Source organism: Populus alba, chromosome 7 (genome assembly GCF_005239225.2).
Source record: "Populus alba chromosome 7, ASM523922v2, whole genome shotgun sequence".
NCBI lineage: Eukaryota > Viridiplantae > Streptophyta > Magnoliopsida > Malpighiales > Salicaceae > Populus > Populus alba.
In genome coordinates, this window is record NC_133290.1 from 9,471,571 (window position 1) to 9,495,011 (window position 23,441).

The following is a 23,441-nucleotide window of genomic DNA, read 5'->3' on the forward strand; positions in this document are numbered from 1 at the left end:
TTATTCTTCAGCAACCACAGCAGCAGCAACTTGAAAAGCGATCACAGGAGTATCATCATCAAAATCAAAAGCATCATAAAAATTAAAATTAGAATGATTCATGATGAATTTTAATGAAATATATTTTTGATTGGAGAGAGAACAATGGAAAGATGAGAAAAAATGTTAAGGTATATGAGAATATTTATAGATGGATTATTGTTTTAAATTTTGAAATCTTAGAATGTTGGCGTCATTTTTTCAAAATTTAAAATTTTAAAATTTAAAATTGTGGCGGTCATTTTTTTGAAATTTGAAATTTAAAATTTTAAATGGTGGCGGTTATTTTTTCAAAGCATGAATTTGAATTTACTTTTAAAAAAATAAATTTTTAACAGTAACATATAAAACTGAAAATTAAAAATATTCATATAAATAAATTTTAAGTTTAATTTTAAATTATATATTTTAACTTTCATATTATTTCATTAAATTTTATATTATTTTTATAAATTACTAATATTAATTATATAATTAATAACATCATAATTATATTATATATAAAATATCTAAATTAGTTACATAATTATATAAAAATGAATTTAACATGAAATATATTAAAATATAAATGGCTTTTTTAAATAGTTTTTTACCATTGGAATGCATATCATCAAAAAAGCTATATATCTACTATTCAAAAAGCCATTTTATCAATTTAACTTCTCAATTTGGCTTTTTGCATTGGAAATGCTCTAAATATGGTAGAACTTAGTTACATTGTACAATCCTCAACAATAATTAAACTTGCTTATATCGATTACATTGAGCCTCCTTTTTCTGCCTGATACTCAAGCCTCCATGGATGTTGTGCATTTGGTATGAGCAGCTATGCCCCCCCCCCCCCCCCCTTTTTTTATCACAGACAAAACACATTTAGTTTCATCCACATTCTACAGAACAACCACACATTCACTTCAATTGCACAAAACATATCTACAATGTCATCCCCCATTCTACAGGGCAACCACACACTCCCTTTAATTGCATAATCTTTTCACCGACACTAGATCATGTAGTAACTACTAAAATATATCCACCAAACCCTCGTGAGCTTATTGTATTGTAGCAACTAGCAACTGCTAGCCTTCACCAAACACGTTAGGCTTTGAAGATTTTCTTTCAATCTAGGAAAAAAAATGTTGATTCTTCTTCAAAAACGAAGTTCCAATGTTATCAAATATAAAGATAGAGAGGAAAAGCAGTAAACAGAGTCATCGTTGAATATGCAAATGAATTCCACCAAGCTTGCAATCTAAAACCATTATGATTACTAAATTATCATCATCATCATTTATGTACATGGATAACGATCCTAAGTATTCTACAAGAAGATCAAAGGAAAGCACAATTAAGAACATCCAAAAACCTTGCTTCCATTCTTATAAATTACGTGGAAGAGTTTAATCTAACCATAAACTATAAGATAGCTGCTAAAGGGCTTAGACCTCACTAGAATCATCCTTTCAGAACAAGATCCTCCCAATAGCTGATGTATTACTTCGACTTACTACAAAGGAAATACAAAGCGACAATGATCTCGTTTAAACAGTTACCAGCATTTGAGAGAGAGCTTGACACCAAGAAGTGCTCCAGCAAACATTAATACCTCAAACATGATTTTCTGGGACATGTCTTTTATGATCTCGCTCCATATAACCAAGCCGATTCATCCTGTTTTGATCATCTATATAATTATGATGATTATAATGGTGAGACCCAGGCACATTATCATTCTGATGCTTCCCCTCAAACTTTCTGTCATGTGGGCTTGATGCCTTATGTTTGCGGTTGATCAGCTTAGGTGAGGGAAAACCATGGTCCTTATCATCAGGAGCAGGAAGTTCCCCATCTTCAATGTTGTTTAGATCTGGCTTTTAAGATAACTGTCCCCTCATTCTATGATGTTTTGCGTCCCTTGCATCAATATTCTTTCCATGATGCGAGTTCTCATATTCTTCCCTATCCAAGGGCTTGGACCAGCTTTGTCTTCTTTCGTGCTTGTTTTTTTCACTTTCAGCAGCCAGTTCAATTCCATCTTCCAGTTCCCTCTCAATTAGATCATCGTCATCCAAGAAGTTTGTTTTTCGAGTCATGTCACCTCGGGACTTCTTTCTTTTTTCCAAAGTTGCCTTTAATTTGCCTCTATCAATCTTTTTAATAGCATTTTGGGGTGATTGCGCAAACATACCCTCTTTATGCTCCACAATTCAACCAAAATGTTTATCTTTTGATTCTCCTGAATCTTTTATTTCACTTCTTGCAACATTCCTTTCTAGATCTTCATTTCCAAGCCCATCCAAGGCTAGTCTCGAGGTTTGAGGCAATGTCTCTATTTCATAGGGTAGATCATCTTTAGGTTCACCATCTATATTGTGGTCTGAGGCACTTCTCATCTCAGCACTTCCATGATAACTACCATGGTTTTGGCTGGTTCTTGGAGGACCAACATGATTATCTGCAAGAGGTTGCTCATGCACTGGTCTAGACATTAGATTTGAGTTTCCAAGTCTTGTACTAATTCCTCCAGTTTGAGAATGATTATTGGGTGCCACATGTTCTTCATTGTTAGATGAAGCTTTTGATGTGGCCCGATGAGAAGCTCCACCTACCAAGCTCCCTTCAGCTTCACTGTTAGATGATGCGGGCACTCGGTTCTGTTCATACAGTTCCAGCATCTGATTGCTAACCTCTGCGAGAATTAATTCCACAATTAAAGATGAAACCCACCATATTCAAAAGTGCTATATTGTAATAGTAAACATTATCAAAGAATTATACTTGTATTTACATGGCTCAGTTCTCCCTCTCAGCTTACCCCCCCAAAGTCAGCTTCACTCCCCCAAGATAATGAATTGTGTGAGAGATTGTTCTCTCATGAACAAGTGTGATTATTAATGAAAACAATATACTTTGTTAATATTAATGATATGATTGGAAGGAAAAACACCAACCCTCCAATTGGCGTTGGGTGACATCAAACTCTTGCCACCAGACCTTCTCACCATCTGATGGGAGCTTTACTTTCAGGAACTTCACAGCAAGGAAAATGGCACCTGCTGCAATGTGGTGGGGCTTAAATTGCAAGCAAAGTGATACGATACAAGTAAGGTCGAATTCGGATTTTGATGTAAAATGTGCAACTATCTAGTTTTACAGCAACAGTCATAATTCTTAATCCTACCATTGGATCGGGCTGCAATTTTACGTAGAGTCTCCTGACATGTTTTCCTACCTTGGGTTAAAATATCATGTCAATCGGAGTTCGGCAAGGCATCCAAACATGAGTCAACAGAGGCTGTATGGGTTTTGTTATTTACTTCCTTTTGAGTTGTGGACTTCCTATTTGGCTAGGATTCTTTTCCTAAAAGGATGTGGCAGTTTATTTTGAGAATCTCTTAATTCTACAAAGATCTTTAATGGGCTACAACATAGTTTCCAAGTGTGGCAAGAATTCATAAATGTTTCAGAATCCTTTTCTTACAAGAATTTCTTATTCATCCTAGCTACAAAAAGGAAAGAAGATTTCAGAATTAATTCCACCTTCAAATTTGATTCTCTTAACTTATATAGGACTTCTAAAGTGCAACAAATCTGATCCTATCATATTAAATTCAGATTTATTTATTTTATTATCATTTTCTTCTTAGTTTAGGGATTATTTATATTATTTGGGTTTAATTGTAAGTGGGCATCATATAAGTCCACATAAGAGGTCCATTAGGGTTTTTTTTAGTTTGCAGCCACTATAAATAAAGGCATAACCAGACATGTAAGGAAAGACAATTCAGATTAATAAAACTTCTTGTTTGCCGCACTTTGTGTGTTTGTGTTGGTGAGATAATCTCCCTTCCATGGTTCTCTAAAGAACTGAAAACGACTTATTAAAGAACAATTGTCTTCGTGGCGTCATCCTTATACTTCTCGTTCGCGAATCAATATTCGTTGGGTGGGGGTTTACGTTTCCAATACTGCTAGTGCCTAGGTACAAGTTATCTTTATGTCACACTCCTATCAAACCTGATTTACTTGGCTTTCTGGGAATTGGTGTCTTTGTATATGGGTTGCGTGACCACGTGATCACGAGGTTCGCATCACAAAGAGATGTATGCAGTCTCCATGCGGCATCCCCAATCAAGATGAGACAATGAAGAAAGGTATGTATATTAAAATAAGCAATTTTCCATACCTATCATTCACAAAATTCCATGCAACTTGAGCAAAGGCATTCTGAGCAACCTTGAATTTCTTTATAGCATCAACTAGAGGTTTATATGGATGGAGCAAATTTAAATCAAAACCAAGAGTTGCAAGTACAACCCTCTCTCCATGTAAAATTATTTCCTTCTGTTGTTCATATACCTCCTGCACAAGAGATGTGGATAGCGAGTTAGGAGAAAGAAAATGAATTGTGCACGGAAACAAAAGGAATATGAACAGAACAAAGGCAACATATATATACAGGACAGCTAAATATGATAGGGATATACAGAAGCAAAAGCAAATATGCTAAACATTGAATATCAAAACAACCACAAATATGTTGTAGATTATAATATGTATGGTCTAAGGGATTGACAACAAGACAATACAGTTTGGCATTTTGAGTTTAGACACAACATGCTTGGGCTGTAGATTAATTGTTGGGGGTGAAGTGGATTGTGTAAATCATAGTCAAATCTTACATATAAGAAAAGGAGAGAAGTAGTGGGGAATCCAAATCCCACTGCTGGGATGAAATGAGAAATACACAAGTAACAGAAGAAGTGGAGAGCATCTTTACACAAGCAAATTACCTTTTGCTTGATCCTCTGAACTACTTCAGGATCCTTTTTATGGATAATTTCATAAGAAATGAGAATAACGTCTTTCGGTGGACGGGGAGTCTCCTCCACCTTCCCCGCAAGAAACATACAAACTGTAGCGATAGTCTGTGAGATAATGAGCGAAATTAGACAAGATGGTCATTTAAGGAAATCTAAACATTGTTTACAAATTCAGGGAGTGGGTACTACATAAGGAAAACACCAAAAAGAAGGAAGAGAATTGCACTGGCTATTACCTCAGTTAAATGTCATCCCGGATATGTATTAAATAATCATTTCCAAGAAGGAGAAAAGGATTTGACATTTAATGAAGGAATGTTGACTCATCCTCCTATCATTCTTCGCATGGGATTGACGAAGAAAGAATTGGTGACAAAAAATTATTGCAGTAGCAATTGTTACTTGGGGCCTGCATTTCAAAAAATACATGATTTATCTCACACATAATTGCAAAGAATAATGTGCATTCAATGTGCAGTATAACAACAATATATCTAATCACCCGCTTAAAAATTTATGTAGTGTAAACAGAATAACCATTACTCTTAAAACTCTACCTTCTCTGTCTCACCATCAAATAGTGTGGCATTCTAGTTTGAATTCTTTGTTATACTTCCTTTAAATACTCTATAAATTCAACATCGGTAATCCCTATTTACTACTATCTCACAAAAAAATTAAGAGATAAAAGCATAAACACAACATGTTCTCATCGTTGACCAACCAAAGGGAATGGGAAGTTATCTTAACTTGTAAATATAGATTCCATTCTAATCCAATTTTTATATGAAAGGGACTACCCAAAAAACATTCATATAATACAAATTGAAAATTCAGAGATGTTAAACATTTAGTTTAAGCAAAATGAGATAGAGTACAACATAATGTGTCAGGGCTCACACTTTAAGTCTCATGCCAAAATCTTGTAGAAACGTACAGTATGACTTGCATAGATAAGCCTCTTTCTTTAAGTCAATTCCATCTTGTCTAGACGGAGAATTCTCTTCAATTTCCTTCCTAGAAAAATACCAACAACCACCTTCTTCAAGTTTTTCCTGAGAATATCGATATAGTCCGCCATCACTCATTCCGGAATGAGATGAATCACTAATCATTAAATTTACCATATGTGTCTACCACCACCAAATGTTATGAACAGTCTATACAGGCCCTGTATGAACTGAAGAAATCAATGTGCCACTAGGCAAAAAACCCTGCAAACATATTTGCCAATACACACCAAGATCAAAATAGGCTATGAAAGCATACACTTTTAGTAAAAAGAAAGAAAAAGAACCATAAATTGAAAATCAGAATCTAGAAAAAAAAAAACCCTAAAAATTTAACTAATACTATAAACTTTAAGCTTCAGTTCCGACCTGAAAAATTTACAAACAATTTGTAATAATTGACAGTCAAATCCCTTCTAAGATTTACTAACTCTCCCATGCAATCAAATGGTCATCCATTCTATGGGATAAACTATAAGGCGAATTAAACCCAGACCCATAATGATTATAAAGCTTTCTGGTAACATACAAAATGAACTGTTGGTAGGAAAATCGTAGCCAAATACATAAATTTAACAAACTCCAACAGAAAAATAAGCCAGATTTCCAATTAAGAACCAATTCAAAATCAAAAAATCTAAAAGATTTTTTAAAAAAGTGTTTTCTTTACAAGCCCAGAACATTAACACAAAAACAAAAACTAACCCGTACAATCTCTTCCTAATCTTTCACAAAAAGTAAGTTACTTTCCACAAACCAAACAAAACCAAGATGCCATGTACAATTTCAAAGGAAAAAGTGAAGAATTATACCTTGTATAGTCACGAGAGCAGAACAAAAGACAAGGAAAACAAATGAGTTTCTCTGCAATTATCAAGAAAACAGCATTAATAACAAACCGAAACATGTGAGTCTGTCAAAATAATAGTTGGAGGAGGAGGATATAACCTCAAAAAAGGGAGAGGAAGAGAGTGAGTGAAGAAAAGGGATGTTCGTGGAAAGTTTTAGGGTTTATAAGCATGAGGAAAGAATGAGTGGGGGATAAAAGAATTTGCCATGCTAAATTTACCAGGAACGTTGTTTTATTTGTTATTTTTTTGAGTTTATTATTATTTTAATTATTATTTATTTTGATGGTAAATAATCCCTGTTTGTTTTATTTTTTAGAAGCTTGTTTTTAACTATGATTATAATTATTTTTTAAAATATTTTTTTTGATATTAGTATATTAAAATAATTTAAAAATATTAAAAATATATTTATTTAAAAAAAATTTAATTTTTTTCAAAAAAAAAAATTTTAAAAAATGTAATGCTAAAAAAGCTTAAGTTTAGTCCACCTTTGATCTGCAATTACCAAGAAACAACATAAATTCTTATCCTCTTTTTTTAAAATTTTAATTGACGCAAATGCTAAAAAATCTCAAGAAAGAAATAACTACATGAATTTTTAAGAAACTGTATTGTTGTTGTGTGAGAAAAAAGAAAGCAGCAACCCGTCTCTACTTTCTACCATGTTATAATATTCAATAATAAAAAAGAATGCGTAAGCATTTCTAACGCATTTTTTTAGCATAAAAAAATTAATTATAAATAAAAAAGCATCTATATATCTAATTAAATAAGTGAAAAATTATATGCGCAAATAAAAAAAAAAAAAAAGTTCGTGTATTGAATGCGTAAAGATTTGAAAACATATTAAATTTAATGAGAGAAATTTTACATTTCTCATGAGATTCGAGTGTCTCAAAATCTAATTTCCATAAGTAGACTTACTTCATTAGTACCAGTGATGGTGAAGCAAGTAACTTGTTTTTAGTGAAATTATTTAGAGATTAGAATAGAAATGTTATATTTGTTTTTTATATTTTTAAAAGTATTTTTTATAAAAATTAATTTTTTATTTTCAATTAATATTTTTTAATGTTTTTAAATTATTTTGATATGTTGATATCAAAAGTAATTTTTAAAATATAAAAAAATATTATTTTAATGCATTTTTAAGTTAAAAGTATTTTAAAAAATAACTACAACCACACTTCAAATATTTATATTCAACAACAACGGGGTGTTATGATAGGCTTCTTTTCAAATCTCTACTTTTAAAAGCAACAGTCACCGCTGTGGTAAGAGAGCGTTTGGAAATACAGACCAACTCGTGTTTTCAAAAAAAATTAAAGGTTTTTAAAATTAATATTTTTTTATGTTTTGAATCGTTTTGATACACTAATCTAAAAAATAATATTTTAAAAATAAAAAATATATTATTTGAATATATTTTAAAAAACAAAAAACTATTTTAAAAAACAATCACATTTCCACCCCCAACAGGCCTTAAAGCAAGGAACTGTTTTCAAGACTGCCTGATGAAGGGTTTCGTGCTGACCTTCATACCATAGTTTTGAAATCCGGACCGGCCCGGCGGGTCGACCCGGGACCCGGCCGACCCGGGCTTGGGACCGGTCCGGGTCTAAGTAAAAACCCGTTTGGAAATTGACCCGGCAAAACCCGGTCGACTCGAAACCCGGCTGAGACCCGATCTCTTTGAGTCCATCATCCAAGGACCGATTCACTTGGAGACAAACACCAATCCGGAACAGCAAGATCTGAACTTACTTGCTGTTGCAAAGGACTCAAGCAATGGCAGCAATAGCATTGAGTCCCGGGACGCAGAGTTTTGCAAGAAAAAAGATTCTCGCGAAAAAAGACCAAGCAAACCCCAACAACAAGGAATGCGAAGAAGTGCCCCTCATCAACCAAGATGTTTGGAGACCTTCAGTCTCTTTTCGTTTTGAGTGTGCATGCTGTTGCTGGAGATTGACGCTCACAATTGGTATGTGACCAAGGTGCTATTGCTGAAGAAGAAGAAGTCACCAGCGGCTAGAAGAGAAAAGTTAATTAATTTCTCTCTTACTCTCTAGGTTTTCTATTTTTTTTTCTTCTGTGTGTGCGTGTTGGGGAATGAGAGAATAGAAAAGAGTGTTTCAGTGTGGGATTTTTTTTTATTTTTTTTAAATATTTTTGGGTTGACCCGGATAAACCCGGGTCAATCCATCTGACCCGTGACCAGGTTATTAGACCGGGTCGACCACCGGGTCAGGTTTTAAAACTGTGCTTCATAGACACACTGCATTAACAAATGGATTTTTCAAGAAAGGGTTGCTGACTGAAGCACACAAGCTTTTAAGAAAAATGGAAGAGGACGGCTGTGCAAGCAACGAAGACACCACCTTTAATGTAGCCACAAGAACTTTGCTGAAAAACTTAAAAAACATTTATTTTAAGTTTTATTATATATTTTAATTTATATTTTATTAAGTTATTAACATTTCATAACCCGAACAGTAGAATAAATTAAACTGTATTATAAAATATATTGCAATTTGAATATTTGAAAAAAAATATTATGCTATATCAATATTTTTTAAAAAAATCATTAAATAAGTATTATATTTTGAATTTATAATTAAAATTGTTTTATGAAAAAAAATAATTAGATATTTTTTTACTTTAAAAAAAATAATCTACACGCAGCAAACCACGAGCTAATAATGTAAGTGTTGTCTTTTTTCATCAATTAGATATTTTTCATCGCAAGAGTAGTTCATAGCAATAACTACAGCATTAAGCATCCAAATTACCAACAACCCCATGCCAACCTCATTGAAAATAATACTTGTTTGTAGGCTATTTCCGTCAATTCAAGAAACGTAACTGCCTCACCTCCATTTCCCGCCCTCTCTCTGTACTTACCAACCCGCTCCTCTTTCTTTCTGCTTCTTCAAAGAAAAGAAAAATCAAGAACTTGATTGATTGAAGAGAGAAATGGCAAAGTTAATGAAGAGAAAGACAAAGACACTTATAGCTATCTTCATAATCTCTGTGATTCTTTCTTTAAAATTTCCATCTGAAATAGAGGAGGAGGAAAGGGCCAAAAGACAGAAGCTGGAAAATGAAGAGAAAACATTTTCTGTTTTTCTACAAAGAGAGAGTGCCACAAGTACTCGAGGAGGTGTTGTTTCCTTATCTGATGAGCTTCACGGTCTTGAATACGATTTTTATCGCCAGAATTGTCCACAAGCTGAGTCTATTGTTAGATCAACAATGGCAAGGATTTACATGCAGCAAAATGATATTTCTTTTGGTCTTTTAAGGCTTCTTTTCCATGATTGCTTCATCAAGGTATGCTATTTTCTTCTTCTTAATTCCTTTTTTGTGGGTTTTCCGAAACTTTCCGACGACGCACGGTTCTTTTTCAGTTCCCTGGTTTTGTTTTCTTTAAATGTTTGTGGCTTTTCTTTTCTCTAAATGTGGATGTGTGCAAGGGTTTTACTCAATAGGGGTTTCTTTGTTGTAGTTCTTTGAGGGTTTTTTCAAGTGGCCAGGTTTGTGGATTCTGTGTTTTCTTTCCTTTCTTTGCGGGAGTTTGATCACTACACAGTTGTTCCCAAATGGGGAATTTGGTTTCTTGTTTGTTGATGATCGTAGGGTTCTTATCAATTTGGGATTTTGTTTTTGTGGTGTGTTTGTTTACACGCAAAGTGTGCCTGCCTCGTGTTTATTAGTTGTGTGTTAGTTTTCTGTTGCAGTTGGCTCCTTGGCTCTTTAGCTTTTCAGGTCTGTATAGGCCTTAAATTGCTTGTTTTATGGAATTTCTTCTCTTGTTACTGTGCATCCTTGCTTCAATTCTTGGCCTGTTATTCTCAGTTGTTTGGTTCCGTAAATTCTTTGTTGAGACACTTTTCGTGAGGAGCTATCATTGATTGGGCACTCCTTAATTTCTTAGGCAGATAACCACAAATTTGATCTGGATGCTTAGTCTTGCTATTAACAATAAGAATTCTTGTCATTGCATGTATCTAGATATTGATTCAGAATTCTTTTCATTGTATGTATCTAGATATTGATTCATGGTAATGTTTTTTATATCGTTACCTATTACTGATCTTGGGGGATCACTACAATCAGGGTTGTGATGCTTCAGTCTTCTTGGATGATAGCAATGGGAATAAAAACCGTTCCATTGAGAGGCAGGCCGCTCCGAACAAGACCTTGAGAGGTAGTAATGAGATTGACATGATCAAGGAGGAGCTTGACAATGCATGCCCAGGAGTAGTTTCATGTGCTGACACCCTTGCACTTGCCACCAGAGATGCTGTTGTGCTGGTCTGTACTTCTATCTATTGCTTTGTTTTCTTTACATGGACTTAGCACTCAGCAGCTTTAATCTTTTCTTCATTGAGTTCGATATTGAAATAAGCTCTAGTTTTCTTTAGGTTTCAGGTTTTTCTGTTTTGAAAAAAGAAAACGTAGGAAGAGCTTTCGTTAATGACAAGTATCTGAATCTGACTCCTTCTGAGTGAAAATTTCAGTTAATTAGACTATAAATTTTGCAGTCTATGATCTGAAATGTTAACGGTGATGAAACAGAATTAGGACCTTGTTATTTTGATTGAAGTTTCATCACTTCCCTTCCTTCTGTTTGGTTATTGAAATTTCTTAAACAAGGAACTGAATCAGTCCTAGAATGCCGCTGCTTTACTCTGATGGTGTTCTTTCAGGCTGGTGGTCCTTTTTATCCAGTTTTTACAGGCAGGAGAGACAGTACTCAATCCTACTTTGATGAAGCCATGGACGAGATTCCAAAGCCCAATGATAACATCACCCGAACACTTTTCCTCTTTTCCCGCAGAGGTTTTGATGAAAGAGAAACAGTAAATCTCTTAGGTACTTACTGCGCGTCTCTCTCTGTTCCCTTCTATGTCTTCCAAGAAATGATAGAATCAATCATGGACTGAATAAATTTCTTGATTCTATAGGTGCTCATAATGTGGGCAAAATCAGCTGTGACTTCATCCGGAATCGCCTCACTAACTTCTCTGGGACAGGACAACCAGATGCCTCTGTAGATCATGATTTCCTAAATGAATTGAGACTTGCTTGTCAGGATAGCAACAGAACCAATCATGATGGAACCGTAGCTTCTATGACATCAAGGGAGACGAGGAACTCTAGTTCGGCAACGATCTTCCAAGGATTATCCGCTTCTATAACATCTGGAGCACGTTTTGATAACCACTACTATCAGAATTTGTTGGGGGGTAGAGGACTTCTATTTGCTGATCAACAATTGATGGCTGATGAGAATACTGCAAGATTTGTGGCAGTTTATGCTTCAGATGATGGAACAACCTTTAGAAGGGACTTTTCCAGGTCCATGGTGAAGATGTCAAACCTTGGTGTCTTGACTGGAACTCTAGGTCAGGTCCGAAACAAATGCTCCTTTCCCACCAGCCAATCTTGAATGACAGAGTCCAGCAACAGTCAACTCTTGTGACGAACGGTAAGAGTTGTTTTCCCTTCAAAAGACTACCGAAGAGTTCGAGAAGTAATAATCACCAGGTTGAAGAGAAGGAATCTCATCGCGATCATAAAATAACTTCGCTTCAGTATCTTGTGCACCTGGAACATTCTAAGATTCATTAATTTTAGGGTTCTAGTGAGCTGTTGTTGGTTTTGATAATCAGCCAATATTTGCATTTGTAAATCCGGATTCAGAACTCTTGGTGTAGTACTAGTGTCTGCAGATTATTCTCACAACTCCCATCACCTTTAATTTTCTCAATGGGGTTTTTCTTGTTCTGTGTGTTTTTACACGTGCGAAAGTTCTCTTTTAGAAGCCGAGAGAAGATTGGGCTTCCAAGATGCTCAACTCCCTTGAGATTAGTAAATACATGCATCCAACTTTAATCTTCGTTTTATAAAAATTCATAAAACTTTTGTCGCTTAGCTTTTGACTATTTAGAAGGGACTTTTCCAGGTCCATGGTGAAGATATATTATCGGATTGATTAGTACTTGTCATGACGGTCCTTGTATTATTCACAATGGTATTCAAGCTCTCATCGTCATATGTGTAGGAGGAAATTCCTTGTATTCGAATAGAAGGAAATTATTTTACGTAATAATTGCATTAAGTCTATGTAAGTATTAAAGCCAAATTAATTTTACTTTTTTTTTTTTTACTAAAACTTGTTTTCCAAATCACATCATCATAAAAGAGAGATTTTTTCAGCCAACTTTTTGTCAAAAAATATTTCGCTACAGCTAAAACACATGTTTTTTTTATCCAAATAACAAAATAAATGAATAAGGAAAGGGGATTTTGACGAAAACATATTTTTTTTTGAATCACATATATATATATATATATATATATATATATATATAAAGAGAGAGAGAGAGAGAATTCTCTAGTCCCTCTCAGTTCTCTCAAATTTTAGGAGAAGGAATTGACCGAAAATGCTTAGGTTGGACCTATGAATTGGGCTAGTGGACATCACAATCAAAGCATAATTTTCAGAGTCTTAAATAAAAAGTGATGTTCTTGGACCACCTACTCATGTCAACATATATATTAATTAATTTATATTATTTTTAGTTTGATTTCTTGCTAAGAGTCACCCTCCATTTCTTCTCTCAATTAATTTAATTATTTACCCCATGAAAATAAAAAATCCAAATTGGGTATTATAACACTATCTTAAGAAGAGAAATACAAGCTTATTTATAGTTTATTTGGTAAAATTACTAATATCACAAAAGATATGTTATGATTGCTTTAGAAGTTCTTTAGGACATGTTATAATTACCTTACTGAATAGTATGCAATTGGTATCAAATCTTACTAAATCATTATTCCAATAATAGAATTAATGCTTATATTCATATTCATGGTAATGAGTATTTGTGACTCAACAAAAAATAAAACTTTTTGTGAAGCAATTGTTGGGTAAGATGTCACACTAATTGCTCAGAGAAAGGAGAATTACTAAGGATTTTTCTTGTAACATAAAAATTGGTGATGTTTATATTTTACCCCAAATGTTTATGAATGTTAGGTGTATAATTCATACTACAATTATTTCATTGGCATTTAATGAATGTTAGGTGTACAAAAGAAGTGCTCTTGAATTGTCTTAATACCTCTAGAAAACAAAATGATAAACATATACTTCCACAAGATTTAGGTAAATGCAGCTTTCATTGATTAATTTGGCACAATAGAAATCGAGTTATAGGTTTTTTCTTTTCATACATGGATACAAGTTTGGTTTAACTATTCTAATAAAAAATAATTTAATTCAAATAAAAATAATAATTCAATGAAGTATATTTTTTGATGATGTTCTTATGAATTTAATTAGATAATACGTTAATGTTTTTGTTTTGACGATCTGGATCATTCTTCTTAGCAAAGATGGTTGGTGAATTTTGTCTAGTGCTTGCAAAAGGTCCCTTTTTATATATTTAGGAACTCTTTAATGCTTAAATGAGAATGGTTTGAGAGAAAATATACTCATATTTCAAAGAATAATTCTAAGAATAAATATGCATTATGAAGTTTTTTTTAAAAAAATAAGCAAAGATCAACCCCTTGAAGAAGAATATCCTTATCCTTTTTATAGTTCGTCCACTCATCTCTTTTTCAAGGAAAAGAGTTTAAATGTTAATAAAATATCTCTAATTCACCATGATAAAATATAGACTTATCAAAGTAAAATGTCTCTTATTGATTGTCTAATTATGAAGTCTAAGATTCTTCAGAGCTAAAAAAAGCATGAGCTCAACATTTGGCTAAACTTTGAGATTGTGGGTCTGGCAGCTCACTAAATTCATATATGCCCTGAGCTCGGTGTGTGGCTGAGTCTAGAGATGGTTGATATGCCAACTTGCTAGACTCATGTATGTTCGGGCTCAACGCTTAGCTAACTCTAGAAATGATGGGTCTGGTAGCTTACAAGACCTATATAAACCTAGGCTCAATGCCTGGATGAGCTCAAGGGTGCCCAGTTATTATCCTATCTCAGGTTACTCTTTTAGAAAAGAAGATCTAGATAAAATAGGAAATGTCGATCCATTAGTAGCCCCCAAATCATCGTGTATTATACACAAAGATTTTGAAAGTCTTTACCAGCAGTAGATGAAAGCCTTTTTTTCATTCTCCATAATATTTTGTGTGTATTACATAGGATTGTTGGGATCTTCAAGCCCAGGTGACTTGTCTAAAAGGAGGTCCCATAGAAAATAAAATGATAGCTAACTTTCAATGAGTAATTGAGTGGATTTTTTGAGATCTATGATCACATGAAAAGTTTTTCATTCAAAGGTAGGAATGAAAAGAGTTTTTCTTATAACCCTAGTCATTCTTGCTTATGACATTTCTTTTACTTTTACTTTTTATAATTTTAAATTTTTTTCCTACAACAAGACCCACAATTATCTCTACTCCAACACCTACTACATGCAATTCCTTTATTAAAACCTTTTTACCTACCTTTCTTTTGAATAGAACAAATAGACCCTAGCAATGTCAAATTTTTCTCTAAAAAAAAAGGTGCTCCTTTCCTCGATAAGGAGTTTAGGTTTCAACTAGAGCTTGAAAGAAGCAGCAGGGAATAATGGTCCATTAAACCGAGCCTCAATACAAAAAGGGGTGCTACATTGGCATCCTTCTCTTGTAGGAGGAAAGAAGACCTTCTCACATGAGTCATTCTACTATCCATGCTAAAGAAAATCAAGAGAGAGGGAGGTTGCCTTAACCTTTTAAGGATGACATCCCCAACATCATATGTACTGAGGACATGAGATTTATGGCTCGCTACCAACCTGGATAATACGTGGCTTAGATGCACGACTCTGTTGAGCATATCAGCTAGCAGACCCCGGGCTCCACCCAAGGTTATTTTGAAATTATTACCCCTATTTGTATGTATAAAATTGATTATTCCTTCCCTTTCTAAGGGTTCGCAAGAGAGGTATTCAGTTACTACTTGCTGGGTCTAGGCCAGCTACATCTCAATGGATGGACAATCTAATCCTCATTTAAAAACTTTTGTAGGATTGTTAAGCTTAAACCTACTGTCAATATTGCCAAAAGCTGCTATCAAATTGTTGCTAACACTGATGGTGGCAATGACATACGGTGGTTCTTCACCTTTGCCAATATAAACAATAGTGCCATAAAAAACATGTTGGCTAGGAAGCCAATGTATGTAAAAAAAATAAGGGGGATATGGTTGGTTATAATATTCATTAGGATAGTCAATCCTAAAAAAGGATCGTAACTAATCTAGAGTTGTTCCTACTACTAGATGGTCCCTCTTATGAAGTAAACAACAAGCCTTATCTAAGTTTAGATAAGGAGAAGAATTGTGTTGTGTTGGCCTTGATTATGGCTGAATATGAAGTCAATAAGATGGTGAAAGGATACTAGTAGATCGTCTTGCAAAGTATGTTACTTCTTTGCCTTGCTTTTGACCTTTTTTATTTATTTTATGCCACAGTCTTATAAGGTTGACCACTACAATATACTTTATTTGATAGAAATTCTCTTTTATAGATTTCAATTATCTGAATGTTAGTTTGTATGGATATATAGCCCTTATATAAAGGTTTTATGAAGGTCAAATGCCCATTCTTAGTTCAACATTTCTAGGTCCAACATCCATACTTATTTAAATATTTCTAGGTCCAACGTTCATACTTAGTTAAACATCTCATATTTTAGCTTCAAATTGTCTAACCTTAACAATGATTAAGAGGGTTTTCCTTCCTTCCTAGAACTAAGAAGAGGTCTTTCTTGTGGGTGTCCTCTTATCAGCTTAGATGTATCTATACTGGATTAAGAATTCTTGTTTATCCTATCTTTAGGGAGTGAGTAATTACACTATGGAGAGACCGTATTTATCCCAATTGTTGAGGAATGTCTATCCCATCCTTTAAGAGATGTGAGATCGCACTAAAAAGATCATGTTAATCCCCTCCAAGGTAAATTGTTCCATAGCACTAGGTCAATGTTGATTTCTTCTAAAGTAACTATGTAATCGTAGTAGAGAGTGTGAGTCTATCTCATCCTTGGAAGGTTGAAGGGCTCGTGCCGTGTGAGATCGTAATTATCCTCATTGCTAAGGCAATGTCTATCTTATCCTTGTAGAGATGTGTTATTGCATCAAGGAGACCATGTCAAATCCCTCCAAAGTAAATTATGTCATAACACTGGGGAGATGTTGATGCCTTCCAAAGTAAATATACAATCGCACTAGAGAGAGCCCATCTCATCCTTGGAAGGTTAAGGGGCTTATGCCGTAGAGAAACAATATCCATCCCCATTGTTGAGGTAGTATTTATCCTATATTTGGAGAGATATGTGTTCGCACTATGAAGACCATGTCAATCCATTCCAAAGTAAATTATGTTGTAGAATTAGGGAGACATTGATTCCTTATAATAAAATAATTATGCCATCACACTAGGGAGAGTGAATCCATCCTATCTTTTAAAGGTTGATGGGCTTGTTCTATGAGGAGACTATATCCATCCCTGTTACTGAGGTAATGTATATTCTATCATTAAAGAGATGTGTGATCACACTAGGAAAACCATGTTAATCCTCTCCAAGGTAAATTGTTTTGTAGCATTAGAAAGATGTTGATTCCTTCCAAAGTAATTGTGCAATCATATTAGAAAAAGTGAATCAATCCCATCCTTAGAAGGTTAAGGGGTTTGTGCCATGGGGAGATCATATCCATCCTTATTGCGGTAATGTCTATCCCATCCTTAAAAAGATATGTATTCACACTAGGAAAACCATGTCAATCCCTACAAAAGTAAATTGTGTCGTAACATTAAGGAGACGTTGATTCGTTCCAAAATAACCATGCAATCACACAAGGGAGAGTGAATCCATCTTATCTTTATAAAGTTGAGGAGCTTGTTCCTGAGGAGATGTATCTATCCTTATTGTTAAGCTAGTGTTTATCCTATCATTGGAGAGATGTGTGATCGTATTAAGGAGACTATGTCAATCCTACCCAAGGTAAATTATGTTGTAACACTGAAAAGATGTTGATTCCTTCCAAATTAACTGTATAATTGCATTAGAAAAAATGAATTCATCTCATCCTTGAAAGGTTGAAGGGCTTTTTCCCTGGGAAGCTCTTGAAGAATAGAAAGCATTATTACTTTAGATGATTTAATTCATATATCATAAACTTGCATTTTTAGTAAGTGACCATAATACATTTCTATTTCCATTTAGGGTATAGTCAATTTTATGACACTTATACTGATATCATAGTCTCAAGCCTAAAAGAGGGAAATAATAGAGTTTCTCTAATGGATGTCTTCTAGGTGGTCACTGAATAAACTTCTCTAATAATATAGTTTAAACCGATACTCCACTTATACTTATTAAAAGCTTTTCAAAATGTCGAGGCTCTAATTGTGCTCATAGAGTGGACATATATATAATTTGAATTTTCTCACCTTACTAAGCCCATAGGTGAGTAGAAGGAAGTCATTCTTTGACTTATAATGATTAAATTACTATTTAGACTTTTGTATGTAATGAAAAATTGAAGACAAATCGATAGAGAAAGTGTCCAAACTCACACGCCTCTTGCATTTTGGTCCTTGATCTTGACATTCTTCAATTTAACCCTCAATCAGCCTTTAATCTTTAAAGTTATCTCAATTGAACCCCTGATTGCACCAATTTAGCCTTTCAAAGTTTCAATTGTGTCCTTAATCTTCTAGTCTTTGCAAAAATAATTTGAATTAGGCCTCTAAACTTTTTTTCTTCAATTAAGTCCTTGATTGAACCCACAAAATCCATTAAAAGTATAATTAAGTCCTTAAACTTAATTACTTCTTCTAATTTTTTACCCGATTGACTTTTAAACTTAATTTTCCTTTAATTAAGTTATTATATAAGTCAATTAAACCTGTTAGAAATTTAATTAGGTCCTTAAACATAGTTAATTCATTCAATTTTGGATTTTAACCTCCACTTTCTTTTCTTTTTAAGTCTTTCTTCATCCTATCTTGTTAAAATATCCTAATCTAGTTGTTCTTCTAGTATTTTGGTTTGTCACAGCTTAAAAACTTATTTATTAATGTCTCAAAAGTATTTTTGGATTTTAAATTTCTGATTTTTTTTGGATTTCTTTAAGTAAAAAATACGTATTTTTATAAAACAATATTATGGGATCCAAAATTGAGTTATGACAGGTATAATGGCTAGCTTGGTGGCCTTTCATGAATAATAATGTTTACTAATTTTTGTTAAATGAAAGATACATGAAATCGGATGTAAAAACAAATATGTACACAACCTAAGATTAAAAAAAAAAAGATGCGATGGAAAATGTATGCTAGCTTTTTATGTTTACTCAAATATATATATATATATATATATATATATATATATATATATATATTATAGCATTATTACTATATTTCTAGGCCTCGCTCCACCGCAGGCCAAAAAAAAAATCTCAACATTAAAAAAAAAATGAATGTTAAAGAAAAAAGTCCGAGACCCAAATTACTAGTTTAATTGGTAATTTAAATAATATTATAAAAAAATATTACAATAATAAATAAATAGACAACGCAAAATGACAACGTAAAAAAGTTTAAAAGAACCCGATTTTGGGCTAACTTAGATTATGAAACAATTCAATGATGAAGGGCAAGATTAAAAAGAAATTATAAAAGACAAAAAAAAACTCTAGTTAAATCAAGGATAACTCGAAAACTTTGTGACTATGGACATAGAATTGAGATAATTTCAAAGAAAAATGAACAGGAAAAAGATGAAGCTCAATCTCTAGAAAATAAAATTTTGAAAAATGAAAACTAAGGAAAAAAATCCTTTAAAAAGGTAAAAGGTAAAAAACAATTGATCTGAGCCCACCTAGGTTAAAATGCAAAATCTTTGCCCTAGTCATAATACTAGTATGAACGAGTTCAAAAGAAAATTTAATAATATCATGAAACTCAATCATTGAATAATTTAATGTTGAGGGATAAAAATTAAAAAAAAATTAAAAAAGAAACGAGAAAAAATATGAGTAAACTTGAGTTAACCTGCAAGTCCAATGACAAAGAAAATTATGAAATCCTTGAACCTAGTTTAATCAATAAGATTAATTTCCAACTAATTTAATTTTTAAAGATGAAATTGTGAAAAAATAATAATTTAAAAAACTCACCAAATAAAAAAGATATTAATAAAAAAAATAAAGAAAGATCCAATTTGATAGGAAAAAAAACCTATGGAGAATGAAATTGAAAAAAAAAAAGGATTATGATAACCTAATAGAAAAAAAAATATTTAAATTAATTTACAATAAATTAAATGTTAAAAAATAAAATTAAAATAATTTAATTTTAAATTTTTTTAAAAAAATTAATTTATATTATTCTTTAAAAATCAATGATTCTGATTCTATTCAAGATTATCTCCATAGAAAAAAAAAAAAAATTGAAAACCCCATCGTTCTAATTCTTTGTTCTTGTACGGACTAGCATCACTGAAATGTGCAGCCTACCTAAAAACTAGTAGCCATAACCATAATAATAATAATAATAAACTCTGCCCCACCAAGAGAATATCACAAGACAGGGCATGATATGATCCGTACCTTTTCTACACAAAGTGAACAAAATTGATAGTTATTAATCCCGGTATGAGGTTAGCCTGGTTAAGAATCGAATTCTGAGTTTTATCAGTCAATTTGGGTTAATTTAGAAAAATAAAATAAAAATAAAAATTTTAATATTTTATATGAAATTTTAAAAAAATATTGAAAAGAATATTTTAGATAATAAAATTTAAAAGAATATTTTAAAATATTTTTTATCCCAGATTAAAAAAAATACTATTTTAAACTTTTAAGTTGAAATATTTAAAACCAAAATTTTTTTTCATCCCATATTTGAAAAAAAATAACTTTTTTTTTTGGGAACATAAATATATAAACTAATAGATTTCAAATTCCATAGTAAAAAATATAATTTTTTTTTTATTAACATAAAATATATATACTAATAAATTTCAAATCGTACATTGAAAAAATATAGTTTTTTTTTTTGAAAACATAGAGTATATATATTAATAGGTTTCAAATTTCATATTGAAAAAACATAGCTTTTTTCTTGTTAACATATAATATATATATACTAATGGGTTTCAAATCCTACATTAAAAGGATATTATATTATACTTTTAAGTTGAAGTATTTAAATCAAAATTTTTTTTTATTTTATATTACAAAAACATAATTTTTTTCATGACTGAATCATTGCACCGACTGATATTTTAATAAATCCGGATTAATTCAATTCCTGGATCAGGCTGATCCAGGTTTAATATCTATGACAAGATCACTACCTCATACCAATAGGCTTGCATTGATTTCTACCAGGTCTAGTGTACATTTATACTAACTTGCGCGAAGGATTTCTAGTTCTGAAATGTGACTATAAGTTTATCTTTTCGATTCTTATCATTCTTTTTTTTTTTTTTTTTTTTTAACTCAGGATGTTCCAGGCCAGCTTACGCGCACCACATTTAATCCCGGACTCACTGAACATCTTGCAAGCCTAGTGAGCATGTAAGGCATCGCGGAGGTGACAAGCGTACATAAATGGAGCTTGAACCCTGATGTGGAGAAAAAAAACAAGTCCCTTCACCACAACCCCTGGCTCAAACACAACTTCATGTGTCGATATACTTATCATTCTTGTTTTCCCCTTCTGACGCCGAGCATACGTAGAAGTTTATATATCTTTTGTCAGCTATAAATGGGCATTCTGCTGAAGTGTGTGTACAGGCAGATCCAATGCATTGCTGTGGCAGGTCCCACAGCATCGATTTTCAATTCTCATGGATATAATTCTATGTTACTAGGTGATAGGACCAAGTTGAGACTCCTATTTGGAGAAATAAGAAGAAATAACATAGTTTTTAAACCTGTATTATTCAAAGGGCTTTGATCAGGTAATTAAATTTTGATCAAGTTACCAGATTATCAAAATCAATTTTAATTTTTTTTTTTAAATTAAAACAATGTCATTTTAAAGAAAAAAATAAATGTCAACGAGTTGCTACATGTGGTTTTTAACCGGATCAACCAAGTTATCCGTGTTTTAATTTTTTTATTTTTTTTTAAATTTAACTTAATTTTAGCTTTAAGATGGCTGGATCTCGGATTAATCTACTGGAAAAGGCCGGGTTTTAAAAATACAAAAATAATTACAGGAGAGGGAGGGCAGGTGGGCAAGCTTTAAGACCGTGATGATAGAATTAACTCCTCATTTATTGCAAGTTAGGTGTATTAATGAATTGGTCTAATAAATGCCATAATTAGCCTCAGGCAGTACCATAAATCTCATCATTTGACGAAGTAGATGGGTGCATACTGTCATTTTTCCCTTTTTATTATCCACCGAGAGTCGGTACCGGAATTTGAGTTCATGCCCTAACCATATAAGACGGCTAAATCCTGGACCACACGAAATTAAGTAAGCGTGGTGGATACAAGTCACAATCTTAGATTAATGATCAGATTGCTCTTAATTGTAACTAAACCCTAGTGATTTTCACCTCTTAATTGTTCTTAGTTAATTGGATCAGATTGCTCTATTTAAGAGTCTTGATTTCTTTTTAATTTTTTTATTTACAATATATTTCTTAATTAATTAGCTGCTGTTTTTATTATTTTTTTAATCTATGAAACAAGTTGCAAGAAACACAGCATAAACAGCAGACATTATTATTGTATGAAATTCTGGGGAGTGACTGGGGCCAGAGTTCCTTAATTGCAAGGGAGTGACTGGTGATGTTCAGCGTCTATTTATGGACATACAATTCTAGGTGTGTGCATTATTTATCTGACATAAATCCGATAAATCAGTACCATAACAAAAATATCAAGAGTCAAAATGCTATTAGTAAATTGCAGTAAATTTATCAATAAATTTATAGGTGCGTACATTATTTAACTAATATAAATCCGATAAATTATTACCATAAAACTAACAAATATAAATCAAAACATCAACTGTCAAAATTTTATCAGAAATTGCAGTGAATTTATCAATGAACTAGTTATTCTTTATGTCTCTTGGTATACACAAAACGACAACTTTAATCAATGCACACCGAGAGAATTATAATGAAAAATAAAAAAAAAAAAAAAACATACAATAACATATTATTTTTATAGACGGTATTATTGACAAAAATAAACCTGTTGGTAATATTTGTTTGTAAAATCTATCATTAATATTAAATAATGACATGGCAAGCGACCCTACCTCCCCCTCCTTCATTTCTTCTTCTTCCTTTATTTTTCTCTGCAAAAAACAGCAAACACCCCCTTCATTTTATAATAAATCAAACTCTCATTACCACAAAATATGGTCACCCTAACATTCACTTTGTCAACATTTTTGTTCTATTTTTTTTTTTTTTTGGATTCCTCACATCAAGTAAGCAAAACTATCTATTTTTTATTTGGACTCATTTTTAAAATGTTAATTTTTATTACATATTTTTATAGCATGTGTAGTTTGTCTATGTATTTACTTGTTTTTATAGTTTTTTCCCATAGAATTTTGTTTTATGAATGTATGATTTGTACATGTTAAGGTTTGTTTGAGATTTTTTTAAAAACAATTATATATTTTGTAATTTGATGAAATTGATTTTGATTTTTGTGA

At 32.5% G+C, this 23,441-nt stretch overlaps 1 protein-coding gene and 1 pseudogene across 1 annotated transcript; one reads left to right on the forward strand and one right to left on the reverse strand.

Annotated features, from left to right (window-relative positions):
* Nucleotides 1–1,256: 1,256 nt before the first annotated feature.
* On the reverse strand, nucleotides 1,257–6,959 carry LOC118049693 (cyclin-T1-3-like; annotated as a pseudogene).
* Nucleotides 6,960–9,612: 2,653 nt separating this feature from the next.
* Nucleotides 9,613–12,496, forward strand: LOC118049694 (peroxidase 57). Its single transcript, XM_035059755.2, has 4 exons — nucleotides 9,613–10,053; nucleotides 10,840–11,037; nucleotides 11,433–11,598; nucleotides 11,691–12,496. Exons 1-4 carry the CDS (start codon nucleotides 9,697–9,699, stop codon nucleotides 12,173–12,175), a joined length of 1,206 nt encoding a protein of 401 aa, XP_034915646.1. The 5' UTR covers nucleotides 9,613–9,696; the 3' UTR covers nucleotides 12,176–12,496.
* Nucleotides 12,497–23,441: the final 10,945 nt, after the last annotated feature.

What these genes read in the sequence shown, in the direction of transcription:
- LOC118049694 (XM_035059755.2), top strand. Translation starts at nt 9,697, where the DNA reads ATGGCAAAGTTAATGAAGAGAAAGACAAAGACACTTATAGCTATCTTC. An exon ending in TCCATGATTGCTTCATCAAG is followed by an intron (nt 10,054 to 10,839) that starts GTATGCTATTTT and finishes CACTACAATCAG; the next exon opens with GGTTGTGATGCTTCAGTCTT. An exon ending in AGAAACAGTAAATCTCTTAG is followed by an intron (nt 11,599 to 11,690) that starts GTACTTACTGCG and finishes TTGATTCTATAG; the next exon opens with GTGCTCATAATGTGGGCAAA.